This window comes from Carassius carassius, chromosome 35, assembly GCF_963082965.1.
Source record: "Carassius carassius chromosome 35, fCarCar2.1, whole genome shotgun sequence".
Lineage (NCBI taxonomy): Eukaryota > Metazoa > Chordata > Actinopteri > Cypriniformes > Cyprinidae > Carassius > Carassius carassius.
This window is the reverse complement of record NC_081789.1, coordinates 17,327,450-17,352,692: the sequence shown is the minus strand read 5'-3', so window position 1 is coordinate 17,352,692 and position 25,243 is coordinate 17,327,450. Positions and strand designations below refer to the sequence as shown.

The following is a 25,243-nucleotide window of genomic DNA, read 5'->3' as shown; positions in this document are numbered from 1 at the left end:
CACACATTTAAAGCACAAGGACAGAAAGAGACTGTCACAGCATGTGAGTACTAGTTCTTAGTCACACACAAGTTTACGTTAAAAACACACGAGTTACAAAAACAGTCAGATTTTCATGATATGTCCTTTAAAATAATAATAATATAGCATAAGCAAAGTATGAATACACACACACACACACACGGTCAGAATTGTTGGTACCCTTAGTAAATATGATCAAAGAAAGCTGTGAAAATAAATCTGCATTGTTAATCCTTTTTGATCTTTTATTTAAAAAAAAAAATCACAACAATCTAACCTTTCATTGGAGAATAAGAATTTAAAATGGGGGGAAATATCATTATGAAATACATGTTTTTCTCTAACACATTGGCCACAATTAACAGTACCCTTTTATTCAATACTTTATGAAACCTCCATTTGCCAGTTTAATAGCTCTAAATTTTCTCCTATAATGTCTGAACCCGAGACTCAACTATTTTCTGCAGTTCTCCAGCTGTGATCCTTGGAGAGTCTTTGGCCACTCAACTCTCCTCCTAACCATGCATTAGGTAGATGTAGACACACGTCCTCTTCCAGGCAGACATTTTCTATTGATTGTAAATTCTTAATTATTGCCGTGATGGTGAATTTTCACTGCTCTTGGTATTTTCTTAAAGCCACTTCACTAATTTGTGAAGCTCAATTATCTTTTGCTGCACAGCAGAAATATGTGTTTTGGTTTTTCTTATTGTGACAGATGATTAAAGTAATTTGGCCTTTTTTCCCCTCTTATATTCCTGTGAAACAGGAAGCCATGGCTGAACAATTTTATGTTCATAATCACACTGGAGTGCTCAAAATGGTAAATATTAATTGGAATATACTTCAGAGATGTCATAAGAATTTCTAAGGGGTACCAATAATTGTGTCCAACATGTATTTGAGAAAAATTTTTATTTCATAAAGAGTTTTTCCCCCATTTTCAATTGTTTTAGTTCAAAGTTGAGATTTGTGTGATTTTCTTTTAAAATAAAACATTGAAATGATTAATATTTGACGCATGCATGTTTATTTTCAGAGCCTTCTTTGATCATATTTACCAAGGGTACCAACAATTCTGACCACGTGTGTGTGTGTGTGTGTATATAAATATATATAAACAGTTTATTTGCAAAAACAGATAACTCCATTTAATAAATTTTCATAAATCGTTTTTTTCATTGTGTTATGTTGTTATTGTGTTTTATTTTGTTAGTTGTATTTTTTGTAGTTATTTAATCAAAACAACCTAACTGCACTTTGATTGATATTAATTGGATGCAGGATTAGAAAACATGACTTTTAAAAAAAAAATTTTGTTGGAATAAAAGCATGTAGGTCCACCTCTAAATATAACGTCATTGTGGCGTAAGCAGATCGTACGAAAACGTACGAATGAGATTTTACGAATTAGCCCAAGCCAGAACCGAAAATGGTAACAAAAAGCCACAGGATTGCGTTGCAGCCTCGGCGTTGAGGACTGGCCAAAAAGTCATCCGTGACGATGATAACGAATTAAAATTATTTATTTTTGAATAAATAATGTAATTCGTTATTGTATTTTTATTTATTTGTTGACGAAAATGCTCATGACAACAAACAGTCGCGTCGTTCAGTTTCCGAGCAGTTTACAGATAAATAGGTGACGGGACCTGGCTTCTGCTCTGGAGGAAAGCTCACCCCTCCCCGCGCTTCGCACAGCCGCAGTCGGTGGCGATGCTCGGGCAGACGGCGAAGAGCCGCTATCGCTGCTGGCTGTAACGCTCCTCCGGTCCGGCATCAGACTCCTCTATCCGTCCGTGCGGCGCTGCACCTGCGAGCAGAGCTGCCATTGAGTACCATGGCAAGACAAGAAGGACGCAAAAACATTTAAACAGGCGCCTCTCCTCCAAAGGACAAGGTAGGGAAGCCTCCAAATGGGGAGTGAATGGGAACCGGGTATATCTGAAATAAGTCTGCTTTGCATTTTACAACACATAAATGATTTTTACAGAGCAAGGGCTTAGGCATTATAATAAAGCTAAAAGGACTGAGAGGCATCAATGCTTCCAGTGAAGATGTGCTTTAAGAGTCCATATCTGATAGATGAAAGGATGCTGATGCAGGGGCGCTTCTATAAGCAGTGGAACCCGCCTTTATTTAATATCAGCACTCATCGGGGCCCTCCCTTCCTTTCTGATTCTCCACCATTGTACTCTAGGCTATGATTTAAAATGATCTCAATAATAGCAGATTCATATATCCACTAAATACAAGTAAATGTGTCTTTAATCTATCTTAATTTGATTCTTTGTTCTGCACAAAAGAACAATGAGTTTTAATAGACTAACAGAGAAGGAATGCCTAATTGTAGGGAATGGCTAATTATCTACTCATTTCTTTAAAAATGGATGATCTTAAGGTTTTTTTTTCTTTTCTTTTTTTGTATGTTTAACTACCATTACATGCACTATAAAAAAATTAATGAGGGGGGGGGGTGCAAAAAATCTAAATAAAGACCCATTATTGGTTAGCCCCATTGGTTATTTACCACATACAGTTAAAATTATACTATATTTATAGGTAAAATACATATAATCTTGCAGTAAGGGGGAAGTCGTGGCCTAGTGGTTAGAGAGTTTGACTCCTTACCCTAGGGTTGTGGGTTTGAATCTTGGGCCGGCAGTACCATGACTTAGGTGCCCTTGAGCAAGGCACTGAACCCCCAACTGCTCCCCAGGCGCCGCAGCATGAATGGCTGCCAACTGCTCCGGGTGTGTGTTCACGGTGTGTGTGTGTGTTCACAGTGTGTGTGTGCACTTCGGATGGGTTAAATGCAGAGCACAAATTCTGAGTATGGGTCACCATACTTGGCTGAATGTCACGTCACGTAAATCACTGAAAAAATAAAAAGCATCAATAATTTTATCTACTGAGAAATAGTGCATTATGCTTAAGGCATTATTTGTAAAATAATTTTGTTTTAAAACAAATACATTTATTTTGTAGTTAATACCCTGTATGGCTCTTTCTTTTGTAAAACATAAAAAGATAGAAAGAAACCAAAAAGTTTCAGGTCCCATTGATTTCCATATGGACAAAACTTAATGGAAACCAAAATTGGTTAACAACATTCTTTTAAATTTCTTCTTTGGTGTTCTATAGAAGAAAGCCAGTCATACAGGTTTGGAATGAGACAAGAGTGAGTAAATGATCACAGAATTTTCGGGTTTTTTGAACTATCCCTTAACATTCTGAATGATTTATACGCCTTTTGAATTACAGGGACACCAAAAGCATCCTCATAATAAACCACCTTCACTTTGTAATACCTATGTCATACTCATCTTATTAAACAAATTTGTGTCCTCATAAACCACATAAACACACAAACACAAAATGTATAGTTAACTATAACTTTTTTGGGGGGAACAAAAGTAGTAGATTATTTTGTTTGGTCTATTTTCTTTACCTATACACCTTATTATGTTTTTCTGTGTGTGCCAATTTAGACGGGAGGCAGAATGAGTGAAGAGGTGCCAGTTTCTCCCAGCTGGCTGGCTCAAGAGCCCACCTGGGGCAGCAGCGGTGCAGGAAGCATAGAAAACATCACCGTCAGAACATACCCACCTGCGGTTGTCTTGCCGGCGAGGCCGCCTGCTGAGCTGCTGGTAAACCCATGGGATATTGTGCTGTGTTCATCCGGCACCCTTATAGCCTGCGAGAATGCCCTGGTGGTTTTGGTCATCTGGCAGAACCCAGCACTGCGTGCCCCAATGTTTCTGCTGATCGGCAGCCTAGCTCTAGCCGACTTATTGGCTGGTTTAGGGTTAGTCCTGCACTTTACCTTCGCTTATTTGCTAAGATCTGACTCAGCACAGCTGCTGACTGTAGGTCTGGTGGTGGCATCCTTCTCAGCATCTGTATTTAGCCTGTTAGCTATTACCATCGACCGCTACCTGTCCCTATACTACGCCCTCACCTACAACTCAGAGCGAACGGCCGCGTTCACATACACCATGCTGGTGCTTCTATGGGGAGTTTCATTATTTTTGGGTTTGCTGCCGGTTACTGGTGTGAACTGCTTGGGCCAGGAGGAGAACTGCAGTGTGGTTTGGCCCCTAACAAGAAACAACGTAGCCGTTCTGTCCATCTCCTTCCTTCTACTGTTCGGCCTCATGCTTCAGCTCTACGTGCATATTTGTAAAATCGTCATGCGTCACGCGCACCAAATTGCCCTGCAACACCACTTTTTAGCTGCAAGTCCTCACTACGTCACGACGCGGAAAGGCGTATCCACCCTGGCGATCATTCTGGGCACATTCGCAGCTTGCTGGATGCCATTTACGGTTTACTCGCTCATAGCCGATTATACGTACCCGCCCCTTTACACGTATGCCACCCTGGTTCCCGCCACCTACAACTCGGTGATCAACCCCGTAATTTACGCCTTCCGCAATCAAGAGATTCAGAAAGCGTTGTGGCTGGTGTGCTGCGGATGTATCCCTGCCAGCTTGGCCCAGCGGGCACGGACCCCCAGTGATGTCTGATGTGCCTAGGGAATTACACAGACCAGAGATTCCCCCAATAACCCCGGGACGAAAAGGGGTGTGCGCATCACCCATTTATGTCTTCCCCTAATTGTTATGTGACAACCACTGCCACAAAACCGTCGTCTGATCCCAATCCGACCAGCTGCCACATCCTTTCCAAGAAAAAAAGGGGCAGAAACGGATGCTGTGTGGCAGTCAGCTGTAAATATCTTGTGTGTATATATATATATATATATATATATATATATATATACAGTACAGACCAAAAGTTTGGACACACCAAGAGTTTTCTTTATTTTCATGACTATGAAAATTATAGAGTCACACTAAAGGCATCAAGGGCTATTTGACCAAGAAGGAGAGTGATGGGGTGCTGCGCCAGATGACCTGGCCTCCACAGTCACCGGACCTGAACCCAATCGAGATGGTTTAGGGGTGAGCTGGACCGCAGACAGAAGGCAAAAGGGCCAACAAGTGCTAAGCATCTCTCGGGGAACTCCTTCAAGACTGTTGGAAGACCATTTCAGGTGACTACCTCTTGAAGCTCATCAAGAGAATGCCAAGAGTGTGCAAAGCAGTAATCAAAGCAAAAGGTGGCTACTTTGAAGAACCTAGAATATGACATATTTTCAGTTGTTTCACACTTTTTTGTTATGTATATAATTCCATATATAATTCCACATGTGTTAATTCATAGTTTTGATGCCTTCAGTCATGAAAAGTCATGAAAATAAAGAAAACTCTTTGAATGAGAAGGTGTGTCCAAACTTTTGGTCTGTACTGTATATATATATATATATATATATATATATAAATATATATATATATGCTTTTCCATTTTTGTGCTTGTTTTGGCTTGTCCACAGTGACAGCCCCCTGTTGCACAGGCTGTGAGGGAGAAGGAAGATGAGGGGCAGCACAAGGCAGTCCTCTTGACTGCATCCTGAAGTTCATTCATCTCGTCCTGCTGTTGCTGCATTCAAGAACGTGCGCTGAACGTTAAGTAACCGCGGTGTGCTAAAAATAGACCAGGAACTCGGTGATCCGCGCCTTGCATCCTCTGAATATACCGACCTGGAGAACGCACACACGCACGCACGCACGCGCGAGAGAGACAGGCACGCTGTCTCTTCTGTTTGATTTAAATCCCAACCCAAGCGTGGCCGAGTGTAAAATGTCCTCCAAAGCAGAAAACCATGAAGAGCTAACTACAATCTCAGAATGAGAACCACTCTATAAATAACCGAACCCATCGATGCCTTTATTTTGGTTTAGAATGGAAGTCGAACTGTCTCTGTATTATCTTCCATAAATGAAAGTGACTGGGAGAAAGTGTATGTATGTTCATTTTAACAGCCCCCTATGAGTAGAGGCTCATTTCAAAGAACTGTTGAGTACAAAACGTGCATTAAGTGGCTGAGAATAAGAGGTTTGTTTATATGCAGCGACATGCAGGATGGAACCGAATGTATTTTCTATTGATTTGCTTTTAATTTGCATTCTCATTGTCGCTCTGAATAGAGCACTGCTCCATTTATTATGTTCAACTGGTAATTATTACTGGATATGGGATAGCTGTCACAATGGTAGTTCATAGCATTTTGCTTGAAATTTACGTGTATTGCATTTGCAAAGAATGATGATTTGGGCATGGCATTATAGATATATTAATTAGAGGTATTTTGTTTGAAACAATGCGTGTAAAGCTTTTCACCCCACAATCAAAAGAAAATAATTATTGTACTTTGACATTATTTTCACAAACACAATTCAAATGATTTATATAACCCCTCCCAAACAAATCAAGCTTGAAAAAATTTTAACAACTCAGAACACTTTTTTAGCCATTTTATACATGACAAATATATGTCAAAGATATCTGAAATATAATGTTATATAATACATATATAATCAAATTATATAATTAGTTATAATTATGTAATTTTATAATGTTTATAATGTTAGTCTTATAATTAATAGATGCATTAGGTTAGGGTGTAAAAATGGACTTATCTATCATGGAAGGCCAAAATTAAATAATATTCCCAAAATAATTTGCTTCATTGTCTTTATGCAAAGTAAAAAAAAAAATCTTTTAATTTGGGGGTGAAATATGACCCGGACATGATTTCATGAGTTTCACCCCTGATAAATGATATTCTAAAATGATGAAACTGTTCAAAGATGTGCCAGCCAATCTGCACTTCCACTCTTAGATGAGCCTTCCATAGATTTACATTCAATTTAATGTTAGTAAACTGGTGAATCTCCTCAAACGGTCCACACAACACGATTATAATGAGGAGAACAGCTGGCCTCTTAAACCTAGCAAATGTCAGATGAGGGAGAATGTTATTATGAAATCAATCTTCTCATACTTCCATCGCATCTGAGGCTGGAGTCCTGCTACTATTATGAGCTGAAGTTCACCCCTGCTTTTTACCTTATGCCCTCCAAATGCCAACCAGCCACTATCCATTTCAGTGCTGTGGCAGAATCCATCAGCGAGCAATAACTAAGGACCAAGCGTTTCATCAAATTATAGCAATATTCTGGCAGCAATAACAGCCGTTCCCAAGCAAAACCAACACCTCAGCTAGATGGAAAAAAACATACATGAAAAACCCACCAAGAATATACGAGTGGATTCCAAGAACGACTGACAACTGTACTTATTTCAACATCATCCAAATGATATTAGTGAATTTGGGATTAGAAAATAAAGCAGAAACTGGACAGATGTCCCAATCCCTGTAAACATGTCCATAATCTCACAGCCTCGTGTTCTCTCGACCAGAAAGTGACTGAGCCCTGCCTGTGGTCATTTACGATATCTAACTATGAATGAAATCTCTCTGTACACTCAATGTGACCTACTCTGCCGTATGCATTTGCTTTTACGAACTTTAAAGATGCTTATAATGTGTGAGGAATGTGATGTGTAAGGGCGTGACTGTCGGTGCATGTGTGTGCGTGTACGTGTGAACGCATGCATATATGTTCGTCTCTCCAGGGACAGTGATGTAGTAGGGGGTAATGATATATATTCCCCATAGACCTGCATGGGCTAGAGTGGATACCAGTCTTCCCATTGCACCCTCTTTACATCGTGCCTGCGGGTCGGACACACCCTCGTGACCTTTTTTGCCTGAGTGACCTCTATACGATTCCACTGAAACAGCACATGAGCGGTAGGGAGCAGGTTTGCGAGTTTTAATAGGGCTTAGCATGGAGGCGATGATTGGTCAGTTGTGGGCCTCGCCTGATCTGGTGAGAATAACTTATTTTGCTATATTTATTGAAAGTCTCTATTTTTTCCCCCTCAGGCTGGATTCTTTCGGAATTTCTGAGATTTTATTTTGTATTCTGATGCGCTGTACGGTCTCTTCTGAATGTATCGGCAAAGGAATTCTTATCATTACTATGGCCGATCATCTTGATCCTGTAAATAAGGCATGATACTTTAAGGAGGCATGATGGCAACTCTCACCTGATGTCACAGAGTGATTTGGTGATGACGTATTTTTGTAACCTGAAAGTTAGCATCACCCTGGATTCTACTGACAAATACCAATAGGATTTTTTTCAGTGGCTTTTGGATTATTGCAGAAAATAAACTCTGTGACCGACAAAAATCCTGATAATCATCATAATAATCTTCACAAATTAATTTAAGCCTAAATACATTCACCAGAAGTAAAAAGATGAAGAGAATCAGGTTACCAGTTAACATTTTTTGGTTCCTAGAACATTCTGGCAACATTAGTTTCTGGTTCCCAGAACATATATTCTAAGGTTCTCTGTTGGTTAGCCAGAAAAGTTTTCTTTATGTAAATAAAATGTTACCTTTAGGTTAAGAGTAGTTTCCTAGAACGTTCTTATTTGGTTCCCCCAAAAATAACCAAAAGGGAACCATATAGGAACAGTAGTGTAACGTTCTGTGTTTGCTGTGTAGACGCCATGTTGAATTTAATGTGGAAAACATTTTTCGGAAACATGTTTCTTCGGCTGTCATCAACGGTCAGTGTTTAGACAACAGTACAATCCACTGAACGCCCTACTTTAGTCCCTCACAGCCTTGTTTCCATTTCTGTCAAACTATTAAATGTAGGGCTACCCTGACTTGAGACTAATCTATAATTGTTTGCAAGAGCGTGATTATGAACCATTTTAGGTGAACTATAAGTGAACTATGAGTAGATTAATTTACCTGTTTTGCGTGATGTCTTTCTGTATGTATTTTTGCCACTTTGGAGCCCCATACAGTTAAGTGAGTGGAACTCACAGTCATAAATATATCACTGTGGTAATAACAGCAGCTGGTGGTATACGTGCATTTGTTGCTGTCCAAAGCAATCCACTCTTTTCACGAAATTTGTACCCGCTCCTCTAAATATACTCCTAGAACTCGTTTGGGATTTTAGAAGGATTTTATAACTGAGTTTTCAAAGTCAAAAACGACAACAACAACGACAAACATACATAAATACGGTTTCTTTAATGTGCACTGAAAGTCCCATTTAGCTACTAGTAAGCATCTAGGTTTTTCAATACTTTAAAAGCTTTAAAATGTCACAAGATATTGATGTATTTTATTTTGTAGAATAAAATGTGAAATATCTTGAGCTTTTGTTAACCACAGATCTTATTTCAGATATTTAACCAAAACCCAAATAACATCGACTTCAGGATGATCAAACCAGAAATGCTAAACCCTTATTTCTGGTTAAAGCCTACAAAAATACGTCATTCCTCAAATGCTTTATTCTGAAACCATTAACCCTGAGCCACATTCCGGTGTCTCCTATTGCCTGGGCATGCTTGTCTACGGCTGATTGAGAGGGTTAATGCTCGATGCACAGCCGTTTGGTCAGAAATGACAGAGGGATTATCATGGTGGCTTTTGAGGGTTAGGCCTGTGCCTAAAACATCATATCTCCTTCTGTTTTTAAAAATAATTTTGTAAAATGGTGTTACCATGCTTTGTGCCTGGTCTCTGGTGGATTTTTCACATGCAGATGGACATTTGGTGATTGAATCTTTGATTTAAATAGACTTGTATCCAACTGTAGATGTGTTCTGTAATCTAATGTAAGAGCTTGAAAATGTCAAACTGGAGGGCGGAAAAGGGCTCGGATGGGAGTCTGCCTCCGATTCTGGTTTATTTGAAGAGCTGAAAAGAAAATCATGTCTGGATTGATGTCTTGTGAGGAAACTTTATACATTTTACACTAAGATTCAGACTCGTTCTGTACTTTATTTAGTAACTTGAATCGAAATCTTGAACAATCCGAGGGGCAGTCGGGTGCATCGGTTTCAGCATCTTGTGTACACGTATGCATAGTTTTAACTGTGAAATGCACTTTATTTTTTTGATGAGAAAAGGCACAACAAATTACTTGTCTGCAAAACAATATTATAAGGATTATAATCAACATGCACTAATTAACATCGTAAGACATTGTGTTAACGTGTTGTCTATTTTTCCAAGGTGTTGGTTGTATACTTTTATTGCTTTGGTTAATGAACTGAGAGATCTTGTTAATTTTGTATTAAAAAGAATGTGCTGTGCATTAAAAATATCCTCGCCTGGGTTTATTCACACTCGCACATCAATTGGCCGACTGCCTCAAATCCACTGTTGCCATGGCGATTCCCAGTCTCAGCTGTACTGTTTCCATAGAGACACGAGTCTCGGAATCAAAACTGTCCTGATTCCATGACGAAGACACTCTGAGAACGGTTTAATGTAATTCGTCAGATTTTTATTGTCGCTACTGCCACACGCACGCAGAAACCAGACATCACTGAGCGAACACATTTCAGGTAGTTTAATCAAATTCCTCGAGTCAGTTCACACAAATATAATTACTGACTGCTGCGTTTCTCAACATACATAGAAACGTTCATGCAGAAACTTCTGACCTCAACATGCTTCATTTATCTGTAGTTCGAGTTGCTATTCACTAAATACAGTATGTCCATATAATTTATTAAGTGTTGCGTTAAAAAGCATTAGAAAATTTGAAAAAGCATCATACGTGGTAGTTCAGGGAAAAGATTGACTATTTTAGTGTTTCATAATACAGACAGCCTATCGTGCCTTTATGCATTCTGTACAAGATCATTGTGTGTATGGGAAATGCAATGTTAACGTTCGCAGGTGAATAAGAGAGTAAGTGTCTGTGAATTGTGCACATTAGTATTGTTTCAGTCAGACCAGTCATTGTCCTCAAGCTCAGATTCATCTTCAGAGTCACTGTATTCCACAGCGATGCGGCGAGACAAGATAGTTGCGACGTCATTGCCCACCGGCTCGTGTTTCGCCTGCTGCTCCTGCTGCTCTTGAACTTTTTTCAGCTGGATGCCTGCAGAACAAACAAACATAAACACAATTAACAACATAAATTTTAGATGAGAGATGAACAATAGTGGGGGTATGCGATGCAATGTGGGCGTCTCTGGCAGTTCAACAAAGTTTATGGAAGTTTAACTTGATGCAAATGAGTGAAGTCAGTGGAGCTCACATGATCTGTTTCCTGTGAGATTCTGTAGATGAGTGTAGGAGGAGAAGTCTATGTTACAGGGAGCGATTCCACTGTTCTATATGATTTGTTTCTGCCCACATGCTGGGATATAATAAGAAACGGACACGTGGAAAACAAAATTGTCAGAGATTTGATTCATGCATTGATTGTTCATCTTTTTCAGGAAATGATGCATTATGCACTGCTGTAATTTATAGAAACATAAATTGATATCAACAATATATATCGATTTGACAGCATGAATTAAATGAAATTACACACACACACACACACACACACACACACACACACACACACACACACACACACACACACACACACATATATATATATATATATATATATATATATATATATATATATATATATATATATATATATATATTATAAAGATCATATACCCATGATCAAGAAAAAGATGTTTATGTTTAATAAGTGCAATGCTTATGTTCATGACCTAAACACATTACGTACCCATTCTTATAGCTGCGAGCAGGTCGCTACGGGCGTCGTTCATGGGCTGGGCCTCATTAGGCACAGAGGGCCGTTTGGGAGTGATGGAGTGGGCTGCACTGGGGGGAGGGGGTGGGGCTACTGGTGGAGGATGGGCAGCCATTGGTCCAGAGGTAGGTGGAACGGATGTGGCATAGCCAGCGACTGCTCCCATTGGTCCTAGATGTCCTGGATGCGGGACCGGTCCCATGGGCGGCATAGCAAAAGCAGTTTGTGCTGATGGGATGACAGCTGGTGGTGGAGGCAGTGGCCCAGAATTCATGTAATCAACACTGTCAAGAGAGGAAGGAAATTAAATGCTTTTTCATGTAATTCAACTTATGCTATATAAATTCAGAAGTAAAATGTAAACCTGCATAGTAAAATCATGGCTGCTTCTCACAAACATGTTGACCATTAGGTGGCAGAATTTGCATGTGTACAATAGAGAGCAGGCGGTTTCAAACTGTGATACCAAGGCAGGGTTATTCTACACTAGTCAGCATCTGAAGTGATCAAAACCTTTCATCGAAGTCTTAGGACAACTTTGATTAACTTTTTTTGATCCACTTCAAATGTTGACTGTTATAGTTATCTAAAGCTAAAACTGAAACAACACCCATTTCATTAACACATTTTGTTAACGTTAAGCAAAATAAAATGAATGTAAAAACTTTTTAATCTAGTTTAATCTTTTTAATCAACATTCCTCATTTAGTTTAACTTCATGTATTAAAACAACTAAAAAGGAAATCAAAATTTATAACTATATATATATATATATATATATAAACATAAGCTAGCCATAAACAACAAAACAAGTACAACTTTAAAACTAGATTCATAATATTAATAAAAAATATAACTGCATCTTTTATCATATAATTATATAATATAATTTCTAAAAAAAACTTTTTATATAATATTGTTTTATTATAGAGACAAAATTTTAACAAAAAAGAATCGGCTTTTATATTGAAATATTTATACTGAATATTTTATTTGTTAAAAATTACTAAAAATATTATTTTACATTTGACAACATTTCTTTATTAGATTATATATTATTATATTTATACAACTATATTATTATATTCATTTATATTTTTTTAAATTGTATTTTTCTAAACTATATTAGTCATTAGAAATTCATATAGTGTAACAGTTATATTATAAAATGTAATAAATAAATAAATATCTTCATACATTAATTTTCACAAACTTAAAAATACACCTTAGAAAATGCTCTCCTAAATTTTCCATGGACCCCCTACCACCCCTGTGGTTTAATCGCCTCCTGTTATAGAGAAACTGAAGTTTTCAAGTTTGAAAATCAAAAAAAAAAAATTCTGATAAACATTACAGAACTTGCTTTAGCATGTTTTCGAAACAACCAAGTTTGTTCACAACTAATCAGTTAATCTACATAAAAATGACAAACCTGTAGTCGACAGGTGGGAGGGTCATAGAACCATTAACATTGTTTGATGCTGGTGGAGGGGGCGGAGCCTGGTGTGGACGACCCAGTGTGCCAGAACGGTAAGCCATAGACCCTCCCCGATAATCCTGGTCCATGCTCATGTGGCTATGAGCTGACAGGGCCGCCATACTGGGCGGAGGCCCCGAGTAAGTGTGCGCATAGCCAGCATGATTGGCCATAGAGAGATAACCATGGTCTGCATGATCTCCGTGAGACCTGCATGAGTTATGAAGTTAATTAGATCAACCTGAGTTTATAGGTGTGTATTTAAGTGCATGTAGGCTGTGTTACCTGTGCTCTGGGGACATGGGGCCCTCCGTGGAGCCTCCTCTGTGCACAGTGTGGGAATGTCGATGATCAGGTCTCAGTTCCTTATCGAAGGCCATCATGTTCCATTCCTGCCTGCGGTTTCTCGCTTTACGCACCTTCTTCACCTCTCTCTGCAGTGTGCCATCCACACATCGCCTCTGCTCCTGTCGCAAAATATCAAGTGACAGAGAGATGTTTAATTATCACATATCACCTCATGAATGACTATTATAATATGTATAACTAGGTTCAGCGAAATGCTGCATAATGGGACACAATCACAGCTAGTCACAACATATTTGATATTTAATATACATTTATTTGGAATGCGAGGTTTGACAAAAGATACACCATTCAGTATACGGTTTGATTTCACCATACAATACCAGTAAGTTTGGGTTGGTAAGATTGTGTAATGTTTTTGAAGAAAGTCTCTTATGTGCATCAAGGCTGCATTTGTTTGATAAAAATATAGTGTAAAAACTGTAATGTTATGAAATATTATTACAATTTAAATTAGCTGTTTCCTATTTAAATACAATTAAAAATGTATTTTATTCCTGTAAAGGCAAAGCTGAATTTTCAGCAGCCATAAGTGTAACAAGATGCTACAGAAATCATTCTAGCGTGCTTATTTGCTGCTCAAGAAATAGTTCTTTTTAATGTTAATGATGAAAACTTTGATTTTTTGATGAATATAAGTTCAAAAGAACACCATTTGTTTTAGATATTTTTTGTAACATAATAAATGTCTTTAGTGTCACTTTTAATCATTTAAATGCATCCTTGATAAATAAAAGTATTCATTTCTTTAAAGGGGTCTTTCGGATGCAAAATGTAATTTTACATGTTGTTTCACAACTGAAATGTGCCTAATGAAAAAAATCCAGCCAGGTTTTTTTTTTTTTTTTTTTAATCCCAATAAATCATAAGCAGTGTCTCAGATCAAAATTATGTTATAGACATTTCATTAAAACCCTAAAGAGTCATATCAACTTGTGGAAAATGGTCATCCAGCCAAAGCAGAAAGAAAGAAAGAAAGAAAAGGTTTTCAACCTTCTGTCGTCTCTTCTCTTTCCTCTTGTCTTCTGTGTCCTGTAGCATCTTCTCCTTCCACAGGTCAAAGAAGTAGGAGGGGTCAGTGTAGAACTTTAGCCCCTCTTTATCATCATCTCTGGGAAAAACATTTTTAATAAATAAAAAATAATCTTCGGGATTGATTTTTGTTATTCAAAGCTATTGTAAATAACCTTTCTCAATTAATCTCTCAATAAAACAAAGAGTGTGGTAAATTTGGTTCCAGATGCATTTAAGTAACCGTTCCTATTCAGAGAGCTGGCTTTTATGGACCTCTTCAGATGAGAAAAGGATTTTAAAAGCACCTTCTTGCATCTTTTCTGACTGGCTGGTTTTCCAAAAGTGCTATTAATTGGCCATTAATCATTTATGCAAAATCGCCAACAACTTTGTAAACCGCATACAACCGAACAGACAGAAAAAAGATGAGTCAGAGCGCAGCCACTGTCCCTTTGAAATATTTGCACCACACATTCTGCATTAGACCTGTTTAAGTATTCATGAGTGGCCTATATTCCCTACCTTGAGAACTAGCGCTCACATGAACTACATCTGCCGCTTTAAGTATTCATCAATGCTCTATATTCCTTAAAGAGACTTCTGTACATTCATCTATTTTCATGCAAACTGGTCAAATTTTTATCCGTACTTCTAATACCTATTAATATTTTGGGAAAACATGAATACCTCATTTATTTATGGTATATTCAATGGTATTTTCTGACCAGTCTAATCTGCAGAGGCAGTAAAAGAATAATGTCTGAGTTTAAGATTTGGACAAATGTATGTTTTAGGGATAAAATGAAATGCTCTACTACTCACTGTCAAACACAGCTGGCTACATATGATTACACAGATGTAAAAGACCAATAACTATTTAATATGCAAATACTGAATGCAAACCTTTTAGATAATTATAATTATATAATATAATAATAAACTGTATTATAGTGTTGTCATTGTTATTATTATTTATTATAGTCATTTCAAATAAAAATGTGAAAAAGAAAACATTAACAAAGTGATTTTACACACGTGTTGTACACACACCTGTAGGGTGAGAGAATATTAAGAGGAGGTGGTTTTTCACTCAGATTGTACATCTCCATCACTGGGTTCGGTACGCTGTTCTTGGACACCACCTTCTGGTCCTGTATGGTAGAGCTTTTAAAAGCCTTCCTCATGTTTATGTCCTGAAGAGAGACTGCACAGAGTGAAGGAGAAAGAGAGAGATTGATTACACCTGCCCTCCAGAGTGTGTAAAGTAAACTCTAGTATTGATCTTTTCATTGAAAACAGAGGCGAGTGCACGCTTTGGTGTGGGTAATAGAGGAACGTCAAAAAGATGTGGGGTGAATGAAATTTGTGCATTATTTATTTTTTGTTGATTTTGGGTTTGGAGGGATACAGTGGTATTGATCTGGCACTGGAGCTATATAACCTCAGAGAAGTGTTTCTGGGACGAATTGTCACCATGTATTGAGGAATGACCCTGAGCCCTTGTTTCCCAGAAACAGACTCACCCTCCTCAACCGTTGAGTCCAGCTGCGTGACCTTGACGGCAAGTCGGTCAATCCGATCCTGAAGAGAGTTCGCCCGCAAATAGAACATGTTTGCCTCATTGAAGAGCTCTCCGAATATGTCTTCAGCATGTTTACCTTTCAAGCAAAAGGAGAACACGGTGAAGTGAGGAAAAGACATAATATGAATATATTTAATATATATAGATTTCAGCTCAAAATCTTTATTGACACTATTGTCACCTTGGCAAACAAGTACACACATTTTTTATAAAATCTTATTAGAAGCAAAATATGTTTGTTGCAGTGATGACATGACAGCAATGGCACAGCTGTAATTTGTGTAAATGTACAGTACTTGAATTACTTCCACACACATATCTACATCTATTTCTCTCTTTAATGTATTTTGTTTTTAAAATGTAACAGTTCACACAATGTTTATGCGTATTTTGGAAGACTGAAAGTAGGTGTCAAAAAAAAAAACATACAGAGTATGAAAGCAGAAATGATTGAAAATTAAGACTTTTTAAATATGACCCTAAGTTTAACAATTTTTAGTGAACCAACAACTTATTATAGCTAATTATAATATAATAACAATATATATAGCAATATATATAACTAATATATATATATATATATATATATATATATATAAACAGACACACATAAAATACTAATTAATTATAATAATTAACAAATATTAATTTACTAATATTAATAATAATTAAACGTAATTATCATTTCATAAAATAAAGTTACATAAAAGTTCCTGTTATTAACTAAATTATATAAATTATACATGTCTTTTTATTAATATTTACATTAATTATTTGTTATATTATTATAAATTATTATATTATTATAAATTATTATATTATTCATTAACAATACACATTACATTATTAAAAAAAAATCTGTGTTTAAAATCTGAGGCTTCACATACATAAAATACAGAAAAGACAGGAAAGGAAATATAAATAAGCTACTTTTAGATTCTAGATCTTCATGTAATCAACACTGTCAAGAGAGGAAGGAAATTAAATGCTTTTTCATGTAATTCAACTTATGCTATATAAATTCAGAAGTAAAATGTAAACCTGCATAGTAAAATCATGGCTGCTTCTCACAAACATGTTGACCATTAGGTGGCAGAATTTGCATGTGTACAATAGAGAGCAGGCGGTTTCAAACTATGATACCAAGGCAGGGTTATTCTACACTAGTCAGCATCTGAAGTGATCAAAACCTTTCATCGAAGTCTTAGGACAACTTTGATTAACTTTTTTTGATCCACTTCAAATGTTGACTGTTATAGTTATCTAAAGCTAAAACTGAAACAACAGTTAGATTCATGTTTGAAAAACATGAAAGAAAAAAGAAATCGATGGAAAAAGGGATAATGTTCTGCCAGAAAATTACAAGGACCTTTTCCGTTAAGTTTACATTTCCTTCAAGCCTAAAACACAACACAATGCAATATCTAATTCAAAATATGGTGAAAAACTCCTTTATATTAATATAATACCTTAGGCTATACTTTTACAGACTTGTGTGTGGTGGAGAGACGTTTAAAAAGAAAAACAAATAGAATACACTTAATTTTACCACCTCAACTGGGGCTATTGATTACTGTGTGTTAAACAAAAGCAGACAGGAAAGTATTTACAGGAAGGAAGAGTTTATGTTCCTTACAAAGTCCTGGCCTATGACCCAGTGCGCGCGCACACACACACATATACCACACACCAGGCACAGTACTACACCCACCAACACATGAAAAGCATGTTTCCAGACATGCACATGCTATTTTTGTCACACACACATCGTCTACAGCACTGCCTTCAAGTCCAATGGGCTGTCATTTATATTTAATCCACACAGCTGCTACTGAAGGCCCTCTCCTTCTACAGGCATCCACTAAACACTGCTAGCAGAGGTACAGTAAAGACGCTTGGGGGGATTTCAGGGTCAGCTGGGGAGTTACAGAACAGGTGGACGGAAAAAACAACAGAGGACAGATGGATGGACAAACCAGTATCTGGATACAAAGCGAGAGACTTGCCCATTCAGAAGACATGTTTTGAAGATAATGGTCTTATGTAATGCAGACGTAGGGTCCCGAGGAATTATTATTAAGGAGATTCTCTCCAGCATCGTGAGCTGAAGATACTACTACTACTGGATCACTAAATTATAGTGTACACAGAGTGGGAAAACAAACCAAATGTCTAAAATCAATAAGAAATGGATGTTTTAGAGTAATGTAATGAAGTATAGTAAAAGCAACAAGATTTTTTACATTTTCTATAGATACATATTTTCTGTAGATATTAAGATATTTTTTGATGAAATCCAAAAGATTGATGACTCTGTATAGACGGCAATGAAACTAAAACATTCTCAGACTCAGAAAGGTAGTAAGGACATGGTTAAAATAGTCCATGTGACATCAGGGCTTCAACTGTCATTTTACAAAGCTACGAGAATACTTTTGGTTTGCAAAGAAAACAAAAATGAACCACTTTATTCAACTTTTCTTTTGTGTCACCATTCTTTGTGCACAAAAAGTAGCTTTTCTTGTAGCTTCATAACATTACCATTGAACCACTGATTTCATCAAAAATATCTTCATTTTTGTTTTAAAGATGAATGAAGGTCTTACAGGTTTGGAACGATGTGAGTAATTAATGTCAGAATTGTCACTTTTGGGTGAATTATTCCTTTAATGCATGCAACTAAAAGGGTTGACCACTAAGTGATCAAGCACTATGTTTGGGACAAAATAACTGAGAAATGTCCCCAAATGTTAGCTTAAAAAACTCTCTTTTGGGAGAAAATTGGTTTACAAATATATTTATGGCCTTTCAAATGTATATTTCCGGCCATTATGTTTTTTTTTGTTTGTTTTTTTTAAATATATGTTTTTATTCAGCATGGATGCTAAAATCAATCAAAAGTGACAGTAAAGACTTTTACATTACAGACTAATAATCAAAGAATCTTGGGGGAAAAAAAAGTATAAAACTATTTTCAACATTGATAATAACAAGATTTGTTTCTTGAGCAGCAAATCAGCATATTAGAATGATTTCTGAAGATCATGTGACACTGCAGACTGGAGTGATGATGTTGAAATAAATTACATTTTAAAATATATTGAAATAGAAAACAGTCATTTCAAATTGTAATAATATTTCACATTGTTATAGTTATTACTATATTTTTGATCAAATAAATGCAGCCTAGGGGAGCGCTTCCTTCAAACACTTTTACAAATCTTACAGACACCAAAATACGAGATGTATTAATGCTTAATTAATGCATGCTTAATTTAAAATGCTTATAAAGGCACTCCCTTCATATTACTACAGCAAGTTGCCTACTACTGCAAACAGCAAAAATTAAGTTTACGAACAACTACTTTGGCAGAAGAATTGTTTATTCCTATACTATTATCACTAAAAAAAACAGTCACTAATGCACAAATTAAATTTGTAATGCACTAATTTAATTTTGGATTAGGATTAGTCCTTACTAATGCTAATTAGCGTCGATCAACAACAACAGAAGCTAAAACTGAGTCCCAAATTAGCCAGGTGTTAAAGAAATAAAGTGACTTTGTAACTTACTGAGACTGCTGAGTTGGCGTATGATGGAAGAGAGTGTGTTGTTCATCACACACTCCAGCTCGCTGCCGATGCCCTCCGGTAGCACCCCGCGGCACAGGTGCCTGGGCTCAATGTTTCTCTTCACCAGCGGCATGACTGCTGTCCCTTATACAGCCGCAGCACACTCTACCTGCCCAGACAAAACACAAACACTGTATTTAAAAACACGCATATGTGCACAGACTACTGCTGAGGTATGAAGGCAAGGTCTATCTATCATGTTTACTCAGTTTTCAGATGTATTTGGAAAAAGCTCATATTATATAACAGACACCCACACATTGAGAGAGAGTGAACATTGCAATGAAACTGGGACAGTTGGAGATCAAGAAAAGGGAACTGAGTTACTCGGATTTTGGTTAACCCTCTTACACTGGTCAAAACCCACACTGACCTCTGACTCTGAAATCACACGCCTAACGTTCAACACAAATGAAGCTCAATCCATTCCAACACAAACAGAAACGCAGACTGTAACTCCCTTCACAAGCAGCCTCGGATGGAAGGATTACAAAGCATTAAGAAAAGAAGATACCGTCAAAGTAATCCTGTTCATCATCCGAGCTGCCCAGCTGTAGATCAAAGGACAACAAGAGATGCAAACTCATCATTTGTTTAAGGAAACAGATGACATTCTCACTTCTAATCATAGTCTACTGAATTCAAGGTACATTATTTGTTTTGCATGACGTGTGGCAATCAGGAAACAATATTATTCCTTTCTTCTTACACTTTATTTTTTATTAACAAAATCTATAATAAAAGATTTTAATTGATTATAGTAATATAATATCCTGTTTAAATGTAGAGTCAAAAAACAGAGTCAAAACATTATAACTTCAGAATTATATATTCTGCAGTTCAAAAGTTTGGGGTCTCTAAGATTTTATAAAAATGAATTGATTTGGGTCAGAAATATTGTCTTTTTTTCTTTTTTTTTTTAGCCAGGAAGAATTCAGTTTATAAAAAGTGACAACAATAAGATTTTATAATACTACAAGAGATTTATATTCCAAATAAATTATGCTCAATTGAACTTTCTATTCATTATACAATCCTGTTACGGAATCCTGAAATAAAATGTAGGTTTTCACAAACATATTAAGCAGCAAAAATGGTTTTCAATTTTTTTTTCATATATACTGTATATGATATAATCTTTAATCTTTGGATAAAAGCGTCTGCTAAATGACTAGATGTTAGAATGATTTCTGCAGGATCATGTGACACTGAAAACTGGAGTAATGATGCTGAATATATGAGCTTCTATGTTTCCCCATATATTTATTTTTTATTCATTATTTATTCTTATTATTTAATCATATTTTCCCATATTGTCTCAGACATCTTTACATCATTTAAAATATATAAAATAGATATGAAATCAATAACTTCTACAGAATTGCAAAAACCGAACCATAACAAAACTTACTGAATAAGTTAGCAAATTAATTTAAACTAGTGCTATCAAATGATTAATCGCGATTAATCGCATACAAAAAAAGTTTTTGTTTGCACTAAATTTGTGCCTGTTCTGTATATATATATATATATATATATATATATATATATATATATAAATACACACACATACAAAATATATATTTTTTTATATTTACGTTTAATTTGTATTCATAGAATTTATATTATAAATATATTTAATATATAAACAACATTTTTTTTTAAATATATACATGCATGTATGTGTATTTATATATACAGTACATAATAAATATACACAGCACACATACATAATGTAAACAAAAACTTTTATTTTGGATGCGATTAATCACGATTTATCATTTGGCAGCACTTATTTAAACATGGTCTTCTGTGTAGTTATTTATGTTAAATACAGTCTGCAAAACAGTCAAACCAATATGGTATAATATTACTGCATATTATAATTCCATATTATATTTAACTCATATGTTTTAAGACAGCTTGCTGCTTTTTGTCTATGTATGACAAAAAATAAATGTTGTGCATTTCCATGTGTAAAGTTTCTCATCCCTCACATAAGTAGCCTAACTAAGCCGTTTCATCTGGTTCAACTGGACATCATGACAGAATGCTCCCATCTGTGAAAGAATAACCCCCACAGTGATTGGCCAGCAGAGAGGCCATCTGCTGTGTGATTGGCTAAGTGGGGTTGAAAGTCAAAGATTAGGGACAAGAAAAAAGGGATGGTGGGACAGCATCTCAGAGGTCATCTTATCTGCCTCTTTCCCTGCTTCCTGTTTTCCAGCTCCACACCCAACTCTCCGCTTCCTGTTCCTCTCTGTGTCACATCTCTAACTTCCTGTCGTCCCAAACAGCTAGAACAATGATGCAGTAGGGGTGTAAAGCAATTTCATTTGCACACAATCACAACATTGAAATACTGCTATGTAACCACTTATTTCCTCTCATATCCCGCTTATACAATCTAAACATAGCTATGAATGCAACTTGTGACTACTCCCTGAAACCAGGCTCAGATGGAATCGGCTGACTTTTCCACCTTTTCTATGATGTTTTTGTATCAAATGTGGTTTATATGCGGTAAAATGTGTTAAATGGAGCTGAAAGGCAACTAAAAGTATTATTAAATTAGCTAAAACATTCGATAAAAGCACATGCAACATTATGAAAGACAGAATAACATCTGTCAACAACTTAATTTTACGTTTATGAATAGGTTTATATTTAAGATTTTTTTAATATATAAATTGCAACTGAAAGGCAGCTAAAAACATTGGCCAATACATTTAATAAACCTAAATGCAACATTGAGAATGACAGAATTCTGTCAAATGTATTTATAAAAGATAAAATGTGTTAAATGTGTTTAACGTTTAACTAAAATACATGCAACTTTGAGAATGACCGGATTCTAAAAAAGATTTTTTATATTTGGTCAATATTGTTAAAGTAAAAAAAAAAAATTATAATAATAATAAAAAAAATGCATAAAAAAAATTATTATATATATATATATATATAATATATTTTTTTTAAATGTGTGTGTGTGTTATATATGTGTTAAAATGCTGAAATTCCTATAACAGCATCATTAACTGGGCCAAAACATTCATTAAACAAATGCAACATTGGGAATGACAGAATTCCATTAAATAAAATCTAATTTGGGAATATCTATCTAAAACAATTTATGAAGAATTACATAAAATATACTTATATAAGGTAAAACGTGTTAAGCTTTAATAAACACAAATGTAACAAACGTAAATCCAACACTGAGAATAACCAAATTCTGCAAAATAGATTTAAAAATATATATTTTAAAAACATGTAACAGTTTGCAGAATTACATAAAATAGATTCACACATGGCCACATGTATCTCAGAGGCCAATGGATGCATTTTTAAATTAGCCACAACATTTCATAAACATTAATATACATAATGGGTACTTAAATTCAGTAGACATTTGTGGAGCTTTATTTATTTCATGTAGACCTGCACATAATAACACTCAGAAACTAAACCTGAACAATGATTGTTTAACACATGCATAAGAACTGTAGTTTGATACATTTACTCTAGTAACATCATGCAAGTGGCCACAAAGTCCATTGTTCTTAGACACCGCCTTCCAAACCAGTTCGCTTCCCATTTAAAAGTGAAAACGACAAACAAACTGCCTTCTGCAATGAGACCTGAACTTTGCTGCAGAGATGCCACCAGGCCTCACACATGCACTCAGACACTGCTGTTGTTGTAGTCTAATGAGGTTCATGTCTGAGTGTTGTAATGTGTTCATTAAGCGCACCATCTCTCCATGGCATTGTAATTCTGCAGCACAAGGCAGTATGGACACAACCCACACTAATTACATAGTGCATTGAATTAAGACCATGTCGGGAGGGGGGCCAGAGACACAGAGCAGACAAAGAGACAGGAATGTGAGTGTGAGTGGCGTGAAAAGCAGTTTGTGAGATAGATGAGAAAGTGAACCGTTTCGGGTGGGAAGAACATAAACCGTACTGAAGCGATCCAGAAAGAAGAGTGAATGAGAGGAAAAAGTGCAAGAGAGAGAGAGAGGATGGGGGAGGGCGAGTGGCAGGGGACCTCAGGGAAGCCACTCTGAAAGGTTCTCAGGACAATAACCCTCCGTTCACAGGGCAACAGAGGAGTTCTCCCATGCATGTTCTGTTCCCTCCCCCAACCCTCTCTCTTCTTCAAATAAAAGAAGCAATCCTGCCTCTCTCTCCTTTTCAGCGGCCCTCTTTTTCCATGAATCTATGCCTACTGCAAAAACCACACACATAAAGAGCACTTCAGACAGACAAAATGTAACCTACCATCTTCTAATAACGCGAAAGAGAGTGTATAACCAGAAGCAGACACTTTGAGATGCTGGAATAACATGTAAACATACAAATAATTAGTGTGCATCAGCTGTTTAGAGCCCCATTAGTGGTGCTGACAGGCTCTTAAGTCCCTCAGACCCACCCAGTGACCACAGAAGGCCACATCCTGTCCAAACTTACGAGGGAGACACGCATTCACTCTCAAAACGCTGTTTGAAACGCAGAAAAGCCTGGATGGCAATGCATTAGCTATTCATAACTGAAGTACAGCGCATCTCTTAGACTGCATTAATATTTCAGCACGGATCACGTCACACATGAATGTCACGAGCCAGTTGCTCTGAGACTTCCGAGTGTGAGCGAAGACTTATCTTAAAAACACTGTATGTGTATATTATTTGAACACTTTCGGGTTGAATTCTTTAAGTTTTTACTGTTTGTTGATTACTAAACACTTAAAAATGTAAAGTTGCGTTATTCTGTTATGTGTGATATTATTTGATAACAGTTTACTGAACGAGCACCTTCAGTCGTGACTATGTTGATCTGATATAGAAACTTTTTTTAATTATTATTCTTAGGACATATTCTAAATGTATAAGGCACGTAACACACGCTCGTTTTTGTACACAATAGCAACGTTATTGTTAATATAACAGAATAAACAGCAAAAAATAAAACATCAACAATTATATCATCAACATAATCTCGCCATTAATTAAAAAAATAGAATCAAAATAAACTCCCCACTAAAGAAACCCAAACCTCATGTTCCATTTATTATATAAAGCGCAATAAACAGTAAATATAACAAGTGCAATATGACAAAACAACTACATTAGCGAAAATAAGTAACTGTCTGATGCTTACCAAAAAATAATTTTGTTGAGAATTATATTCGCTCACATATCCAGGCTTTCAGCGGTCCGGATTGCCATCCCGTGTCTCCATCGGTCCATCTGACCGTTCCAAACAATCCGCTTGGGGCGGGGCTTATTGGGTTGTTCGCACCAATCAGCATTTTAGAAAAGGAATTTAACGCGCCACCATTTGGAGGGGCTACTGACCATAAGTCGCACTCAGCCTATCAGATGAGAGGCTGAGGATGATTGACAGAGATTTCCAGGTCATTAAACGATAGGGCAGCTGTGTGAGGGCGGGCTCTATCTGGGGATATTAGGTGGGCTTTAAACACACCACAGCGAAAATACTTAAGAAAACTAAGGCTACTTCTTATATAAGCACAAATATAACTGAAAACACTCTAAACAGCA

At 36.5% G+C, this 25,243-nt stretch overlaps 2 protein-coding genes and 1 long non-coding RNA gene across 4 annotated transcripts; 2 read left to right on the top strand and 1 right to left on the bottom strand.

Annotated features, from left to right (window-relative positions):
- Positions 1–1,739: 1,739 nt before the first annotated feature.
- Positions 1,740–4,765, top strand: gpr12 (G protein-coupled receptor 12). Its single transcript, XM_059524126.1, has 2 exons — positions 1,740–1,921; positions 3,513–4,765. The coding sequence occupies exon 2, from the start codon at positions 3,525–3,527 to the stop codon at positions 4,548–4,550; it is 1,026 nt and encodes a 341-aa protein (XP_059380109.1). The 5' UTR covers positions 1,740–1,921; positions 3,513–3,524; the 3' UTR covers positions 4,551–4,765.
- A 3,778-nt stretch (positions 4,766–8,543) lies between these two features.
- On the top strand, positions 8,544–10,576 carry LOC132116098 (uncharacterized). Its single transcript, XR_009425600.1, has 2 exons — positions 8,544–8,930; positions 8,978–10,576. It is a non-coding gene; the product is annotated as an uncharacterized LOC132116098 (long non-coding RNA).
- On the bottom strand, positions 10,370–24,978 carry wasf3b (WASP family member 3b). 2 transcript variants are annotated; one of them, XM_059524679.1, is made up of 9 exons: positions 24,840–24,978; positions 19,615–19,783; positions 15,983–16,117; positions 15,510–15,663; positions 14,439–14,556; positions 13,365–13,546; positions 13,035–13,289; positions 11,576–11,886; positions 10,370–10,921 (listed from the first exon to the last, which is right to left on the bottom strand). In XM_059524679.1, exons 2-9 carry the CDS (start codon positions 19,745–19,747, stop codon positions 10,764–10,766), a joined length of 1,446 nt encoding a protein of 481 aa, XP_059380662.1. In that variant the 5' UTR covers positions 19,748–19,783; positions 24,840–24,978; the 3' UTR covers positions 10,370–10,763. The 2 variants fall into 2 exon arrangements, with proteins under 2 accessions (XP_059380662.1, XP_059380663.1); XM_059524680.1 differs by having other exon boundaries at positions 19,615–19,779; positions 24,840–24,962.
- Between the last annotated feature and the right edge of the window lie 265 nt (positions 24,979–25,243).